We start from the raw sequence: 16993 nt of genomic DNA, 5'->3' as shown, positions 1-16993 counted from the left end.
AAAACATGCCGAGAGGAGTAACAGGCTGAGATGGCTCAGGTCAGTGCTCACCCTCTTCTGTGTGGCTCTGAGGCACGGGATCGGTCCCAGCCACCTTCCAAGTTCCCAGTCCAGCTGACAGCCTCAGGTCCTGTCCAGCCCATGCCCCCAGCCACCCGACACCCACTGCGGTCTCAGCAGACCCGTCCTCGCACGCAAAATCCCAGTACTGGACGCACCCCTGCTGTGGCCACCAGAGCCCAGGGTGCACCTGCTCTCGGAAGACCCAACCCCGTCAGGCACAGACAGGAGCCAGGAGAGGGTGAGGGTGGGGATGGGGGCGATCTTTATTGTGGTGGTGGGTGGGAGAGGGGTTCCCACGTGAGCCCTGGTGCTGTGGAGAGCCAGCCATCCTCCAGGGGTGAGCTGGGGAGGGCTTCTGCGGTTCTGGAGTCCCGGAGGCGGCGCCAGTTCCCCAGCAAACCCCCTCCAGAGCTGCCCCCGGATGCACAGACAAGAAGGAGGCTTGGGAGTTACTTGAGGCCGTGACGGGGTCGCCCTCGGTGTGGGCAGGTGAGTCCTCTGTGGCCAAGAGGTCAAAGTTGTCCCTGAGGCTGAGTCAAACACAGACCTGTGGCCTTCATAAAATTAAACATAAAAGCGCAAAAATAGCGCAACCAGACAGCATTGGCTTCAGACAGGCAGGACGCGGGGCCCCTCATGTGACCTGTGACCTTCCGCAAAGGGCAGGGACCTGGCACTGACTCCGGCCAGTGGAGAAGGCTGCACCGCCCGCCCTGCCATGACTCAGACCCAGAGGCTGAAAACCACGGACGGGGCCGCGGTGCAGCAGCTCCCGGGCTCTCATGAAACACTTCAGAAGGAAAAAACCTAAGGAACAGAATCCTGAATGGAGAAAACCCAACTTTTTTAAAAAAGAAGAAAGCGTGTGATGGGAATCTACGGGGTGGGTTTTCTTTAAGAGGCGAGAACTTGGAATCTTGCAATCACTGGGAGTGGACTCCGGCGGCGGCGCAGACACGGAGCAGGGAGGGTCCTCGGGCCACCTGCGGACAGGGAGGGGCGCTCAGACCGGACCCACCTCCCAGCGACCCACAGGCGGGACCCGGGAGCCCACCACACCTGGCTAGGAGTTCCCGCCCACCCGCCCACTGCACCTGGCTCAGGAGGAGTTCCTCTGGCGGACGTTCTTGTCTTTGTCGTTCTGGTGCTGCCCGCTGCTCTTCCTGGGGCACGAGGGGCCGGGTGAGAAGGTGTCCCCCACAAGTCACCCTCTCCAAGTCACCCCTACCCACCCCGGCCCCCAGGACCCCCGAATACTGAAGCCCGGGGGCTCCGCCTTTGTGTTTAAAGGCCCAGGGCAGCAGGCAGTTCCTTGGGACCCCCGACCCCCACAGCTGGGACTCACAGGGGTGCAGAGCCGGCGTCGTCATCTGAAGGAGGACCGCCACCATGAAAAAGAGGACGAGACGACAGCCTGTCAGTGCTGGCCCCACTCAGGCCCCGAGCAGGGGCATCTGTGCTGCTAGCCCTGCCCTCGGTGACCCCCAGGGGTGGCTCGGGGCAGCTCATCAGCCCCAGCCACGTGCATCTTCTGAGTGCTGTGGGGAAAGGCAGCCCTCCCCACCTGCGGGTGTGCTCCCCATGGTGAGCTGTCCCCACGGCCTCGTGGGCCTCACCCCTGCCCCACAGCGTTTTCCAGGAGCCGCCACCACAGGCCCCACACAGGCCTCACCCCAGCACACACAGCCCAAGGGGCAGAAGAGCCCCGCGGGGGTGGCAGGCAGGGGCTGCCAGAGCCCAGCATGGCTGACCTCAGGTTCCCGAGCCCGATCATGCAGAGGCCAGGACTTCCTGGTGCCACGGCCCTGGGCTCTTTGCAGCTGCCACGAGGTCGGGCAGAGCAGCAAGGGCCAGCTTACCGTGGAGGACACCAGCTTGCAGCCAATTGAGGAGGAAGGGCGGGCCGGGTGAGGCTGTGGGGCGGAGCTACCGCCTCCTCCTCCTCCTCCCGGGTCCCACTGCCCACTGAGCCGCAGCTGCCCGGGGCTGGACCCTCCATCCCACACTTTCTTTCAGGGTCCCATCAACTCCCTGCCTGGGGCTCCTCAGTTCCAAGCTCTGGGTCAGCGGTGGGGCTGGCAGGGACGGACCAGGAGTGCCCCCGGGCCACCCCGACAGCAGGGCGTGTGGGCAGGAGGGCAGACGGCTCACCATCCAGGACGTCCTCGGGCTTCCGGCGCTTCTCGTAGATAAAGATGATGGTGACCAGCACCAGCACCTCAGCCACGATGCCCAGGAAGGGCCAGAGGGCAGCCAGGTGGCTGCGCACACGGAGCGTGATGACGGCCTGGTCGGTGCCCTCGGAGCTGGTGCCGTTGCACCTGTACTGGCCGGGGTCGGCCTCCATGTTCAGGTTCTCAATGTGTAGCTCTGACCGGCCCTGCAAGGAACTCACGAAGAACCTGCTCTCGGAGCCGTTCATAATGACCTAGGGGGACCAAAGACAGGGGCTGAGTCCGGGACCCCCAGTCTAGGCCCCTCACCCAGTCCTGAGGGCTGAGTCTGGGACCCCCAGCCTCCTTGGCTTCTCACCTGGTCCCCAGAGTCAGTGATCTTGTACCAGACCCAGTCGGTGACGGGGGGCACGGACTCTGACTTGCAGGCCAACACGGCCGTCTCCCCCTCGTTGATGTGTTCTGACGACTTCACAGCCTTCACTCTGGGAGGCCCTGACGGGGGTGAGAGAGAGGAGCCTGGAACTGCAGGCCCGCCCCCCTCCCCCGCCTCCCGCAGGAGGGCTGTTCCCCTCCAGGGAGCAGGGGGCCAGGGCTCTGGGATGTGCCGGATGCTTCTCCGACAGTCAGTGGTGCCCGGTACCCCTGGCTGCAGGACTCACCGTGGAGCTGGAAGTCGGCCCTGCCCGTGGGCTCGGGGAGGAAGACGCAGGAGTACTCTTCCCAGTGGTCGTCCGAGTCCACCCTGCAACCACAGCAGGCAGGTGAGCCGGGTACCGGCACTGCAGGACACCTCCAAGGACCCAGGGTTCTCCAGAGGCCCAACCACAGCACAGTGAAAAAGCAAAACTGTCCCAGTCAAGTCTGAACCTCAAAAGAACTCCTGGTGTCCCCGTGCAGCCCCAAGGACAGAGCCAGGCTGGCAAGACCCCACAAGTGAGAGAACCAACAAACAGACCCCCTCTCTCCAACCGATGAACCCCACACCTCTGGTCCCTGCTCTGCACCCCACACCCTGTGACCGTCTTCCCAGTCAGCCTGAAAACAAAAGGCTCTGTGCTCCCAGGGGCGTCCCAGCCCCAGTTATGACAAAGCTCCGGCCATGACGGCGTCTGGGGTCCGAGCAGGGCAGGCCTCAGTGTGGTGCCCTCTTGTGCCAAGAGCACAGAGCCTGGGAGGTCTGCATGCGTGCCCGGGACCTGGCAGTGTGGCGCCCTTTCGTGCCCAGGACCTAGTGAGGAGCAACAGGGACTCCTGTCAGGGCTGCTGGAGCCACCTGGCTCACAAGGACGCCCCTCAGACCCCTCCCTGGGGTTTCCCTCTGGGGGTCTGCGCAGAGCTGGTCCGTAACTTCCGCCTGGATCAAGGCTGCCGACCAGTCTTTTGTTCTCACAGACCACAGGCCGTTGGCTGCAAGAGAGCTGTGAGAAGGCGCAGGTGGCGGCATCGCGTCAGGTACTCACTCGAAGTCCGTTTTCCGGTCGGGCAGCGTGTCCTCCTTCAGCACCACGCCCCCTTTCAGCCAGCGGTGCCCGGTGACCTCTGTGGTGCTGTCATTCAAGAAGCAGGTGAGGAGTGTCTTGGAGCCAGTGTTTTCTATGGAAGTGGAGACTGTGCCGGCTGCAAGGCCCGGCGAGACGCGGTCAGCAGAGTGGAGGAGCACGGCCCGCGCTGCCTGCCTGGCCCCCAGGAACCTGTGGCTCCTCCCTGGGAAGGACTGGTTTTCATCCCAAAAATACACCGTGGCCCTTACACCCCGAGGACCGGAGGCCCAAGGGGAACTTGTGGCCACACCTCCAGGAAGGGAAGAGCCCAGCGCCTGCTGAGGCCCCTTCGGGAAGGGAAGAGCCCAGCGCCTGCTGAGGAGGCCCCTTCGGGAAGGCACCCTTCGCTGGCAGCTGGCGGGCCCTGGGCTAAGGCGCTGGGAACCTACAGGCCCCACCTGGTGATGGGTGTGGGGGGGACAGACCTACAGGCCCCGCCTGGCACACCGGGGTGTGGGGACAGACAAGGCACCCACCCACGTCCCTGAGCAGGGACCAGGGCATCAAGCTCTTGCAGCAGCCCCAGCACAAACCGGAAATTCATTTCTAAAAATGTACCCGGCTGGGTGCGGTGGCTCACGCCTGTAATCCCAGCACTTTGGGAGGCCGAGGCGGGTGGATCTCGACGTCAGGAAATCGAGACCATCCTGGCTAACACGGTGAAACCCCATCTCTACTAAAAATACAAAAAATTAGCTGGGCATGTTGGCTCATGCCTGTAATCCCAGCTACTCAGCAGGCTGAGGCAGGAGAATAGCTTGAACCCAGGAGGCGGAAGTTGCAGTGAGCCGAGGTCGTGCCACCACACTCCACCTGGGCACAGCAAGACTCCATCTCCAGGAAAAAAAAAAAAAGCCACAGCACCCCCTGGCCAAGGCTCCCGTGCCCTCCTCTAGGAGGCACTCAGGTGGCCCCACACTCCCCGGCCCCAGGCTGACGGCACTCCAGCAGCGCTGGGAGCACCCCGGTTCTTCTGCCAATCCCCAACCAAACAAATGTCTTGGTTCTTGGTTAGTTTACAATATTCCCGCTAGGAACTGAAATTTGAAAATCCCTTAGAACGAGATGCTGAGAAGGACACAGAAGGTTCTGAGACCTGCAAGCCTGGGCTGAGCTTGGAGGGCCCCTCAGGCTTGCAGTATGGACGCTCAGGGAGGGAGCCGGGCAGACACCCGGGGAAGCAGAAAGGAACGGCGGAACAGATGGCACGAGGGTTGAGGGGAGGACGAGGACCCACCTGCTGCAGGGCAGAGCCCTGCCCACCCTGAGCCAGGCCGCCCAGCGCTGGTGGTCAGGCGGCGAGCCCACCCCCTTCAGGTCCGGGCCCCTCTGTCCAGGCGGTGGGCCCAACGGGGCACAGTGGGACGGAGAGGGGAGGAGGCGTCTGGGTTCTACTGAGCAGGAATCAGGAGGCGAGCGGCACAGGAGGGAAACTGAGGGAGGCGGGGAGGGAGGTGCCCGCCACTCACGTTCCAGGACTAGCACGACTGCCTGCGCGCGGACCCACTTGACCCTGGGCGCCCGGGTCAGGTGGTTGCGGTCCGGGTCGTTGCTGGCCCGGCACTCGTAAGTGCCTGTGTCCTCCTCCGCGAGCGTGTCGATGGAGATGGTGCTGGCCGCGTGCTGGTGGTAGGTGGCGTGGATGTGGACACGGTCCAGCCGGGCGCCGTCCCAGAGCTGGGAGCAGGTGTCGTTGGGACCCTGCCCTTCAAACCACCACTGGATCTCGGGCACCGGGCTGCCCACGGCCTTGCAGTGCAGCTCCACACTGCCCCCCACCCACCTCTGCTGGGACAGTGGCGCCTGGACAAAGCCGGCTGCGGGGAGAGGGCGTGTGGGGTCTTGTTAGTACCCGGGGGATTTGGGAGGGCAGCTCCTGGGGAAGGCCTCGCCCACAGGACTCCCAGCCAGGGCTGGTGGAGAAGCCACTTCCTTTCAGCTTGTGGGAGAGTGATGGGGCCCGGCTGGAAAGAGCATGGCATGGCAAAGACGGTGTGGGCCACCGTGGGCGTCCCGTCCACTCCTACCTCACGGCAGCCATGGCAGCTTGAGGGCACAACTGTGGGACCACACATGGTTTCAAAACACAAAACACATGAAACTGGGCAGAGCAGCCAAGAGTCCTGAGCCCCGAGGGCTGCCCAGAGCTCAGGTCCCAAGGGCAGTGTCCTCTGCCTTCTGCCCGATACCCTGACCCCAGAGACCCGGGCGAGCTGCTGAGAAAAACAAACCCCAAAGCCCAAAGGGGCAGGCGGCCTCTGTCCAGGAGCCCCAGCCCGGCTCCGTTAGGCCGGCCTGTGGGTGGAAAGCTCGTGTCCTCAGCAATCTCTGAAGGCGGCGACCCAGAGAGAGGCGGATTTGGGAAGCTGGGAGCCTGGCAGGGCCTCAGGGCCTCTCACCTCCAGCTACACGCCTCCCCTTCCTTCGAAATGCAAGGGAAGGCCCCCGGAGCTGCCAAGGAGCACAGCAGAATCCACACAGAACCTCACACTGTGCCTGGCACCCGCCTGCCAGGAACAGCCCAGCCCAAGGGGAAGCATGGGGAGTGTCTCCTCCCGCCAGGACCTTGCAGCCCTCCCCACAGCACCTTCTGAGGTCAGGCTCCCCAGGCACCGCTACAACACACACGCACACAAGGACACACATCTGAGGTCAGGCTCCCCAGGCACCGCTACAACACACACGCACACAAGGACACACATCTGAGGTCAGGCTCCCCAGGCACCGCTACAACACACACGTACACAAGGACACACATCTGCAAACACACACAACACGTACACACGCATGCGCACGGCTCCGAGGCTGCCCAGCAGTACACAGGTAACGGCCCCCAAGGCTACAGGGACAGGAATGTTCACGTCTGAGCACCTCAGGTGAGCTCTCGGCAGGCACAGTTGACAAGTTTTGGCAGCGCCATTTTCTTTCTCCTCTTCTTTTTTTTTTTTGAGACAGAGTCTCACTCTGTTGCGCAGTGGTGCAATCTCAGCTCACTGCAACCTCTGCCTCCCGGGTTCAAGCGATTCTCCTGCCTCAGCCTCCCAAGTAGCTGGGATTACAGGTGTGTGCCACCACACTCAGCTAATGTTTTGTATTTTTAGTAGAGATGGGGTTTCACCATTTTGGCCAAGCTGGTATTGAACCCCTGACCTCGTGATCCACCCTCCTGGGCCTCCCAAAGTGCTGGGATTACAGGTGTGAGCCACCGCGCCTGGCTGGCAGTGCTATTTTCACAAAGGGATCTCCTCCTGGTAACCTACATTTCTTGGGAGTTAAGATTTCCCAGACTGCAACACTGGCAGCTACGTGCTGAGCTGGGCGAGGTGAGTCAGGGCAGGAAGCACAGCCAGAGGCGGCCCAGCTGGCAAGCTCCTTCCTGCCCCGCAGCAGCCCCTCTCCTCATCCTCCAGCCCTGCAGGGCTGTGCTCCACATCCTCCTCACCCAGGGGTGCTAGGAGAGGGCTGGCCCCTGAGTCGCCACACTCCACCTCCAGGCAGGGCAGGGCGCACAGGGCAGAGAGGAGGACCAGGCGGGGCCCGCAGCCAAGCTGCCCCCCCCCCCACCTTCCCGGGAGTCCCAGGCTCCCAGGCACCACCTGCACCGGTCCCGGTGCTCCCGCTGGGTCCGCCACCTTCTCAGCGGGCGGCATCACTCCCAAAGGGATCAAAAGGCTTTGGACAGGACAACCCTTGTGTCCCTCCAGATGCTGATGATGCTGGTGTCTGTGTATTGACATGTCACTGGGGGGGGGGCGTCCGGAAGAGAAAGCCTCCACAGAGGCTCCTCGGGGGCAATGCAGAGCCCCCCACCCCACGGGCCACCCCATCTCGCCCGCCGCACCAGGAGCCTCCACCCACGAGCACCAGGAGGAGGGGCGGCGCCTGACCCTCGGCCACAGCCCCAGAAAGATTAGAATTCGATTCTGGCCATATGAGCCGTAACCCATGTTCTCAAGTAAAGTCACCTTCATCTAAAAACAGCCACCGCCTCCTTGCCCAGGGCTCAGGGCCAGGCAGGCCGCGTGGTACTTGTACACGAGCAGCCCCGCAGGATAAGGCTGCCCGCCCCCACCGGCCCTCCTCCCCACCCACCCCAGTGCTCAGACAGCAGCCAGCGAGAACAGCTCTGGGAAGCATCCTTGGGCACCGCCCCCACCCACCCCACCAGCCGCAGCCAGGCACTCCCACTCCTCTCAGCTGAGGCTCAGGGGTGAAGCCCTCCACCCTTGGGACCCAGCTAGCACACCCCGGCCCTCTGGTCCCTGACAAGCCCACAGGAGACGTGGACGGCCAACCTTGGGCACTCACCCCACCCGCCCGTGCCCCACCAACCCGCAGACGCCCCTGAAGCAAGTTTCAGGAGAGGCAAACACAGTCACGAATTCACAGAGCAAACAGCAGTGTCCACCCCACACAGGACAAGGCTGTGTTGCCCAGACCTTGTGGTCTTCACAAGTCAGTCCCCAGCAAAAGTGGGGTTTGTTAAAAGCACAGACACGCTCCACGGACATGGACCCACTTCTCACCACACACACACATGCACACAGACCCACTTCTCACCACACACACACACGCACACACACACAGCTACACGGCTGCACAGCAGCGCTGCCAGCACTGCAGACTCCACCTGCTTCCCAGGCTGCATGCAGCTCTGGCCAGTAAGCCCCAGGCTAAGCTTTCTGCTGAGGAGAAACCCTTCTCAGTCTCCTGCACAAGAGGAACAAAACCATGAACCACCCTACTCTGCAGGGAGAGACCAAAGGTCTTTCACCCACTTGGCTGTCCAAATTAGCTCAATGTGGGAACCTCGTGCTGTGCTTGAAACCCAGTCAAGCCTGGCTGGCCCCGGCCACCGAGGCTGTTTCCACAGGGCTGGGGCGGCGGCTTATCTTTCGAGCTCACCTCGCCCGTAGGCCCCTATCTGTGTCTCTCCAGACAGCTGGCCGCAGTGCTGGGGCCAGGCCCTTGCCCAGGAGACATTCGATAAAGGGCCACTTTGGTTACCAGGAAGACGAAATCTCAGACGTAGGTCAGGAGTTAGCTGGCAAAGCCTCTGGAAGAAGCCCCCTCCCCAGCCTCTGCCCAAGGCCCCCTACGGCTCAATGCCCAGGACAGAGGCTCGAAGCCCTTGCTCTTGACCCTTCAGGAGCCCAGACCCTCCAGCTCTGCACCTTGTTCCCAAGACATCGGTCACGATAAATTTTTCTTTTTGTTTTTTTTGAGACGGAGTCTCGCTCTGTCCCCCAGCCTAGAGTGCAGTGGCGCCATCTCGGCTCACTGCAAGCTCCGCCTCCCTGGTTCACACCATTCTCCTGCCTCAGCCTCCCTAGTAGCTGGGACTACAGGCGCCCGCCACCACGCCCGGCTAATTTTTTGTATTTTTAGTAGAGACGGGGTTTCACTGTGTTAGCCAGGATGATCTTGATCTCTTGACCTCATGATCTGCCTGCCTCGGCCTCCCAAAGTGCTGGGATTACAGGCGTGAGCCACCGCGCCCGGCCTCTTTTTTTTTTTTTTTTTTTTAAGACAGAGTCTCACTGTTACCCAGGCTGGAGTGCAGTGGCACGATATCGGCTCACTGCAACCTTCACCTCCCGGGTTCAAGCGATTCTCTTGCCTCAGCTTCCTGAGTGGCTGGGATTACAGGCATGCGCCAACACGCCCAGCTAATTTTTGTACTTTTAGTAGAGATGCGGTTTCACCATGTTGGCCAGGCTGGTCTTGAACTCCTGACCTCAGGTGATCCACCCGCCTCAGCCTCCCAAAGTGCTGGGATTACAGGTGTGAGCCACCACGCCCGGCCTCACTATAAATCTTTAACCCGGAACCAAATGGGGGTCTCAACAAAGGAAGAAATTTTCTATCAAGCAAGAAAGGACGTCATGCTTTTCTCCCGGAAAAACAGACCTCAATCCATTTCCCAAATGCACTCTCCAAACCACGTTTGCCCACCCTCAACACACGGCCCTCCTAAGACAGCACTGGAAACCGAATGCGGGTCAGAGTCGGCTAAAAACGACTTTCTCACTATTTCCTGCGCTGAATCGGGTGGCCAGGGCCCCTCACTGTGACCTTGGAACCTCGACTTCCCACAGGGCTGTTTCCTCGCCTGTAAAGGAGGAGGGGCGTTCAGAGACCACCTCATTCTGTGTCGTGAAACCAGGCAGAATCAGAGGGAGATTCCGCCTTCCCTTCCACGCAGGGCTCCTCGAGGGAGCCTGCGAGGGCTTAAGAGTCTGGGAGAACACCCGGGGGCAGGTGCACACCCGAGGCAAGACGCCAGGGCTAAATCCCGTGAAGAACGGTAATCCCTTCCCGATCCGGAGGGCTGACCCACTCAGAGCCTCCATGTGCTCTTGGAGGACAAAAGCCCCTTTTCCAGAAGAGAGCGCCAAGATGATCGCTCCAGGCGGCACGGGCCCTTGCGGGGGCCGCAGAGTCTCAGGGTGGGGTCTCTGACCCTAACACTCGCAGGCAGGGTGGACCCGTCTCCAGATTCCACCCCCAGGCCGCTTTCCCCAGGTCCTGCGGAGTCCAGCCCCAGCAGGACAGCTTGGGCAGGCACCAGCCAGCCCCTGATCCCTGGCTCCAGGCCAAAGGGGACGCTAACCCAGGCTTTGGGTCTCCCTTCTCCTGACCGGTGGGACGGGCGGGAGGGCCACCTCCAACCGCCTTCGCAGACGCCCTCACCCAGGGATCAGGCGAGATCCTCAACCTCCGCCGGGGAACCCCCAACCCCAGGCCACCGAAAAGCAAGACGCCCACCTCCCCTGACCAAGACCGGACTGGCCAGGACCCCCTGGCTCCCGCCCCCAAGCAGGGGGCTTCACGCCCACACACAGAGGCCGGGGCGCCCGGGGGAGCCCGGCAGGCCGCGCCGGGAGGGACCTCCAGTCCCCCCTCAAACCCTGGGACTCCACCCCAAAGCTCCATGCTGGCGCGGGAAGCCCCCGGGGCCGGCCTTTCGCACCCCAGGCCGCCCTGCGCCGAGGCCCCAGGCTCCCGTCGGCTTCGGGTCCGCACCGCGGCCTCCATTCCCGGCCCCTGCAGGACCGCACCCCCGCCCCCGACCCGCTCCTCACCAGCCCCGGAGGCTCCGTGGGCGCCCAGCAGCGCGAATCCCAGCAGCACGAACAGCGCAGCCGCCATGATTTCTCCTCCTCGCCGGCCCTGCAACCTCCAACCGCTGCTGCCGCCGCCGCCGCCCGCGGCCGCTATAAAAGCCGGCGGAGGCGCGGACCGGGCGCGCGCACGCACGGCGCCGTCTCGGGGGCGGGGCGAGAGCCGGGGACGCCGGTCGCCCCGCCTGCGCACGCGCGCACACGCACGCACGTACGCGCTGGCTCCGGCAGGCTCACACTACGGAAGCCGGGCGGCGGCGCACGTGACCCGGCGTTGCTAGGAAACGGGAGTGCGGCCCGCGGGGACGCGGCTGGAGCCTGCGCATTGCTTCCTTCCTGCTTTCAAAGTTGCAATGAGCGCAGAGCCGTGCGCCCGAGGGGGCTGAAGCGTTGAAAGTGTGTTACCCAGATTTTATCTGAGTTAAACACGGGCCGGCCGCTGTGGCTCACGTCTGTCATCCCAGAGCCTTGGGAGGTCGAGGCGGGAGGATCGCTTGAGCCCGGGAGCTCGAGACCAGACGCGGCAACTTGGCGAGACCCACATCTCTGTCTTTAAAAATGTACATATATATATATGAACATATTAATAAATTAGGTGGGAGGAAGTGACCTCCTCCGCCCAAATAAAAATACTTAAAGGGCACTTGAATCTGGATCTCAGAAAATGAATAATTTCTTAGTATAAACGTCCTGTGCACCATTTGGTTGGGACAACTAAGTTCCTCTTCAGAAACTCAACTTCCAGGTCTAAAGTTGTAAATCAACCTTACCCCCTTCTTCCCCGCCCCCCCTTCCTCTTTCCTCGCAGGTGGCGCGTTTACCCTGTTTAAAAAAAGTTTAAGTTTTAGCCAACCGGGATCAGCTTAGATTGTGGGCGTCCAACCCCACCCAACGGGAAGGACAGAGGAACAGAAGCTCCCTTCCTTCCTTTGTCCCGTGTGCTCTGGCGATTGCATCCCACGCAGGCAGCTCCCTTCTGTACAAGCAAAGTGGTCTCGCTGAGAAATTTTCTAAGTGCTGGTTTCTCTTTGCGGAACCGGCTCGCCGCCTCCAAATATCCCATTTGGATCCCATTCTCTTTCAGGCGAGGCTGGCGGTTACCTTTCTTGGGGAGACGCGTCCGACTGCTTCATTGTGGGAGCCTCAGGAGCGGAGGATCGGGTCCCGCCCGAGGTGACGCGTAAACCCGGACTCTCAGCAACGCGGGTAAGAAGGACCCTTGAAGTTCCGCGGCGACCACGGTGAGAAAAGTCGCTATTGGGGCGACAAAGGTGGGGGCGTCTCTTGGAGGTGGAAAGTGTGTGTTGGAAGTTAAACTCGGGGTCGCAGTGCAGGAGGACCGCAGACGAAGCCGAACGCGAAGGGCTAACTGGAAAGGGGCAGGAATGTGGCTCCACCGGCGGCAAGAGCCCGTGGCGACGGGAGGGGGACGTGCAGAGTGGGTGGCAGGTGCCATCTCTGTAGATCAGGACCGGCGGGAAACTTGTTCACTGAGGCTCAGACGGGGAGGCCCAGAGGGTGAGGAAGTCAGGTTGGCCTCGGAAGTAGGGAACAAAGAACGAGGGCGCTGAACAAGCCAAAGCTTTGAAGAGGAACTTGTTTTTGCATGTGACTGTGAATGAATGAGACGCCCCGTATCTTTTTTTTTTAATTTTTTTTTTGTGTTGGAGTCTCGCTGTGTCACCCAGGCTGGAGTGCAGTGGCGCGATCTCGACTCTGCAACCTCCGCCTCCCGGGTTCAAGCGATTCTCCTGCCTCAGCCTCCTGAGTAGCTGGGATTACAGGCGCCCGCTGCCACAGCTAATTTTTGTATTTTTAGTAGAGACGCGCCATATCTAAAGAAGCGTGGGATCCTCTAGACAACCTTCCCCCACCCACCCCTCCGTCCCTCCCCACCCACCCCTCCGTCCCTCCCCCCCACCCCTCAATCTCTCCCCAGCCACCCCTCCGTCCCTCCCCCCCACCCCTCCGCCCCTCCCCACCCACCCCTCAATCTCTCCCCACCCACCCCTCCGCCCCTCCCCACCCACCCCTCAATCTCTCCCCACCCACCCCTCAATCTCTCCCCACCCACCCCTCCGCCCCTCCCCACCCACCCCTCAATCTCTCCCCACCCACCCCTCAATCTCTCCCCACCCACCCCTCCGCCCCTCCCCCCCACCCTCCGCCCCTCCCCCCCACCCTCCGCCCCTCCCCACCCACCCCTCCGTCCCTTCCCCCAACCCCTCAATCTCTCCCCACCCACCCCTCCGTCCCTTCCCCCCACCCCTCAATCTCTCCCCACCCACCCCTCCGCCCCTCCCCACCCACCCCTCCGCCCCTCCCCACCCACCCCTCCGCCCCTCCCCACCCACCCCTCCGCCCCTCCCCTATAGAACCACCTGGACCTTGCCACCCACATCCCCGCTGGACAGCCACTAGAACATGCCCCTTCCTCCGGAAAGCTCTGACGGGAAATAGAACAATGCCAAAGGGATATTCGAAACTTTCGGCCGGGCGCGGTGGCTCACGCCTGTAATCCCAGGACTTTGGGAGGCAGAGGCGGGTGGATCACGAGGCCAGGAGTTCAGGACCAGCCTGGCCACGATGATGAAACCTCGTCTCTACTAAAAATACGAAAATTAGCCGGGCGTGGTGGCGGGCGCCTGTAATTCCAGCTACTCAGCTACTCGGGAGGCCGAGGCAGGGAATGTCTTGAACCCGGGAGGTAGAAGTTGAAGTGAGCGGAGATCGCCCCACTGCACTCCAGCCTGGGCAACAAGAGCGAGACTCCGTCTCAAAAAAAAAAAAAACAAAAAAAACCCACAGAACTTTCCTTTTGCCTCCTCTTCAAAAAGGCCTGCCTCAGCCCTTTTCCCCTTAAGGGAAGGACCACTGGGAGGAAGGGATATTGACTTCGTAAGTGCCCACTTCCTTTAACCAGTTCAGAGGTTAGAAATCTAAAAAAAAGAACTCAAACCACTGTTAGATGACCCTTTTGGAGTCGCGGATCAAATTGACCAATTTCTGGGGCCACAGCTGTACACTTGGGCTGAATTAATGTCTATCCTCAGTACTCTCGTCTCAGGAGAAGAGAGAACCATGATTCACAGGCCCCTATGTTAGTCTGGGAGCGTGAACAGCCCCCTGGTCAGAACGTCCTTTCAGCGGAGCGTAAATTCCCGGCCCAAGACCCTCGGTGGGATGACAGTGTGACCCACCGAGAAAACATGAGCGATCTTGGAGATGGGATAATTAAAAGGATTCAGGAATCAGATCTGCAAACCCAAAATACTTCCCGAGCATTTAACGTACAACAGGGGAAACATGAAGGACCCATGGAGTTTTTTCTTTTTTTTTTTGAAACAGAGTCTTGCTCTGTCGCCCAGGCTGGAGTACGGTGGCGCGATCTCAGCTCGCTGCAACCTCCGCCTCCCGGGTTCAAGCGATTCTCCTGCCTCAGCCTTCCAAGTAGCTGGGATTACAGGCGCCCGCCACCATGCCCAGCTAATTTTTTGTATTTTAGTGGAGACAGGGTTTCACCATGTTGGCCAAGATGGTCTCGATCTCCTGACCTTGTGATCTGCCCGCGTCGGCCTCCCAAAATGCTGGGATTACAGGTGTGAGCCACTGTGCCTGGCCAGGCCCATGGAATTCTTAAAGAGACTTAATAAACAGATAAGAAAATATGCAGCTGCCGGCTCATGCCCGTAATCCCAGCACTTTGGGAGGCTGAGGCGGGCGAATCACCTGAGGTCAGGAGTTCAAGACCAACTTGAACCAACATGGTGAAACCCCATCCCTACTAAGAATACAAAATTAGCCGGGCGTAGTGGTGGACACCTGTAATCCCAGCTACTCGGGAGGCTGAGGCAGGAGAATCACTTGCACCCGGGAGGCGGAGGTTGCAGTGAGCTGATATCACACCACTGCACTCCAGCCTGGGCAATAAGAGCGAAACTCTGTCTTGAGGGAAAAAAAGAAAAAGAAAAGAAAATATGCAGGTTTAGACATAGAGGAGCCACTGGGACAAAGGATGTGAAAGCTCCACTTTGTCACCAATAGTTGGCCGGACATTACAAATAAATTACAAAAGATAGAAAATTGGAAAGACCGTCCCATAGAGGAACTTTTTTTTTCTTTTTTGAGATGCAGTCTCACTCTTTTGCTCAGGCAGGAGTGCAATGGTGCGATCTTGGCTTACTGCCACCTCCACCTGCCAGGTTCAAGCGATTGTACTGCCTCAGCCTCCTGAGTAGCTAGGACTACAGGCACGTGCCACCACGCCTAGCTAATTTTTGTACTTTTAGTAGGCACAGGGTTTCACCATGGTCAGGCTGGTCTCGAACTCCTGACCTCGTGATCCGCCCGCTTCGGCCTCCCGAAGTGCTGGGATTTTAGTAGAGATGGGGTTTCACCATGTTGGCCAGGCGGGTCTTGATGCCTTGACCTCAGGTGATCCGCCCACCTCTGCCTCCCAAAGTGCTGGGATTACAGGCGTGAGCCACCACGCCCAGCCAAGAAAGAGAACTCTTAACTGCTGGGGGCAAAGAAATAAAATATAAAGAAGAAATTTTACAGCTCCTAGGCTGGGAGTGGTGGCTCATGCCTGTAATCCCAGCACTTTGGGAGGCTGAGGCGGGCGGATCACCTGAGATCAGGAGATCCAGACCAGCCTGACCAACATGGAGAAACCCCATCTCTACTAAAAATACAAAATTAGCCAGGCGTGGTGGCAGGTGCCTGTAATCCCAGCTACTAGGGAGGCTGAGGCAGGAGAATTGCTTGAACCTGGGAGGAGGAGGTTGCGGTGAGCCAAGATCGCGCCATTGCACTCCAGCCTGGGCAACAAGAGCGAAACTCCGTCTTTAAAAAAAAAAGAAATTTTACAGCTCCAGGACGCAGTGTGGGCCCCAAAGACAATAGCTGTTCTGCGTTGCAGAGCGCACAAAAGGCAGGGACACTGGAGGCCAAAGGAAACAGAAAGGCAGACGAGGAGGCAAAACGGGCAGTAATAAGGACACCACATGCCCAAGAGGAAGCCCTGGCTATGCCTCTCCTCCCACAGCCTCCCCTCCCAGAGGTCCCACATTATTCTCCAAACGAGAAAGCTTAGTTTGCCCAAGAAACTGGAAAGTATATTGAAAGAAGATCGGCCGGGCGCGGTGGCTCACGACTGTAATCCCAGCACTTTGGGAGGCTGAGGCGGGCGGATCACCTGAGGTCGGGAGTTTGAGACCAGCCTGACCAACATGGAGAAACCCCGTCTCTACTAAAAATACAAAATTAGCCGGGCGTGGTGGTGGGCACCTGTCATCCCAGCTATTCAGGAGGCTGAGGCAGGAGAATCGCTTGAACTTGGGAGGCGGAGGTTGCAGTGACCTGAGATTGTGCCACTGCACTCCAGCCTGGGGGACAAGAGTGAGACTTCGTCTCAAAAAAAAAAAAAAAAAGAAATGGAACCCAGATGGGATGGGCCCTAGACTGTGATCCTGTCCACTCCCACTGCTGTTAATGTTGCAGGAACTGTGCCTTCCATCGTCCACAGTCGGCTGAAACCAGTAGCCCAGGACAAGTGGACCAGCCAGCAAGACCCAGACCATCCAAACTGGCTGATCCTACGACAGGACCCAGGTGCCAGTGAAAGTGACCACAGCCCTGCTCTGGTCACTCCGGAAGCTGACCAGTCCACGCACAGCCGAAGCTTCATCAAGGAAGTAAATGTAGTTAGAAATCTTAAGTCCAGTAATTTTCCTTGTCATCTTAATTGTTTTACTATTAACCTGTCGCTTTGCTCAACCCCCTCCTCTGGGCAAACGTCTCTTGTCCATCCTAGGTACAAACATGCTACTCTTTCCTTTGTTCTTGCAGCTCTCGCTATCCATGTTAGAAGGAAGGATATGCGGAGAGTTTAATTTAACTAATTGTTGCCTAAAGATCGATGACAATGAGGAGGACGTCATGGAATTAATTGTGAGAATACGAGACTTAGCTCATGTTCCAGCACAAACCTGGAAACCGGAATGGTCTCCAGGTTCCCCCCACCGGTGGTTGGTTTTCGTCCCTCGGAGAATTTAAAACCTTACTAGGAGTAGTTCTGGCCATACTG

At 59.8% G+C, this 16993-nt stretch overlaps 1 protein-coding gene and 1 long non-coding RNA gene across 3 annotated transcripts; one reads left to right on the top strand and one right to left on the bottom strand.

Moving 5' to 3' along the window:
• Positions 1–302: 302 nt before the first annotated feature.
• BSG (basigin (Ok blood group)) lies at positions 303–12465 on the bottom strand. 2 transcript variants are annotated; one of them, XM_054473601.2, is made up of 8 exons: positions 10867–12465; positions 3701–3857; positions 2900–2982; positions 2596–2732; positions 2215–2491; positions 1409–1433; positions 1158–1226; positions 303–1046 (listed from the first exon to the last, which is right to left on the bottom strand). In XM_054473601.2, the coding sequence occupies exons 1-7, from the start codon at positions 10931–10933 to the stop codon at positions 1163–1165; spliced, it is 810 nt and encodes a 269-aa protein (XP_054329576.2). In that variant the 5' UTR covers positions 10934–12465; the 3' UTR covers positions 303–1046; positions 1158–1162. The 2 variants fall into 2 exon arrangements, with proteins under 2 accessions (XP_054329576.2, XP_063514386.1); XM_063658316.1 differs by having other exon boundaries at positions 303–1226; positions 10867–11140.
• LOC129026089 (uncharacterized) lies at positions 12018–16624 on the top strand. Its single transcript, XR_008497432.2, has 2 exons — positions 12018–12146; positions 16408–16624. It is a non-coding gene; the product is annotated as an uncharacterized LOC129026089 (long non-coding RNA).
• Positions 16625–16993: the final 369 nt, after the last annotated feature.

This window comes from Pongo pygmaeus, chromosome 20, assembly GCF_028885625.2.
Source record: "Pongo pygmaeus isolate AG05252 chromosome 20, NHGRI_mPonPyg2-v2.0_pri, whole genome shotgun sequence".
NCBI classification, from domain to species: Eukaryota; Metazoa; Chordata; class Mammalia; order Primates; family Hominidae; genus Pongo; species Pongo pygmaeus.
This window is presented reverse-complemented; position numbering and strand designations above follow the sequence as displayed.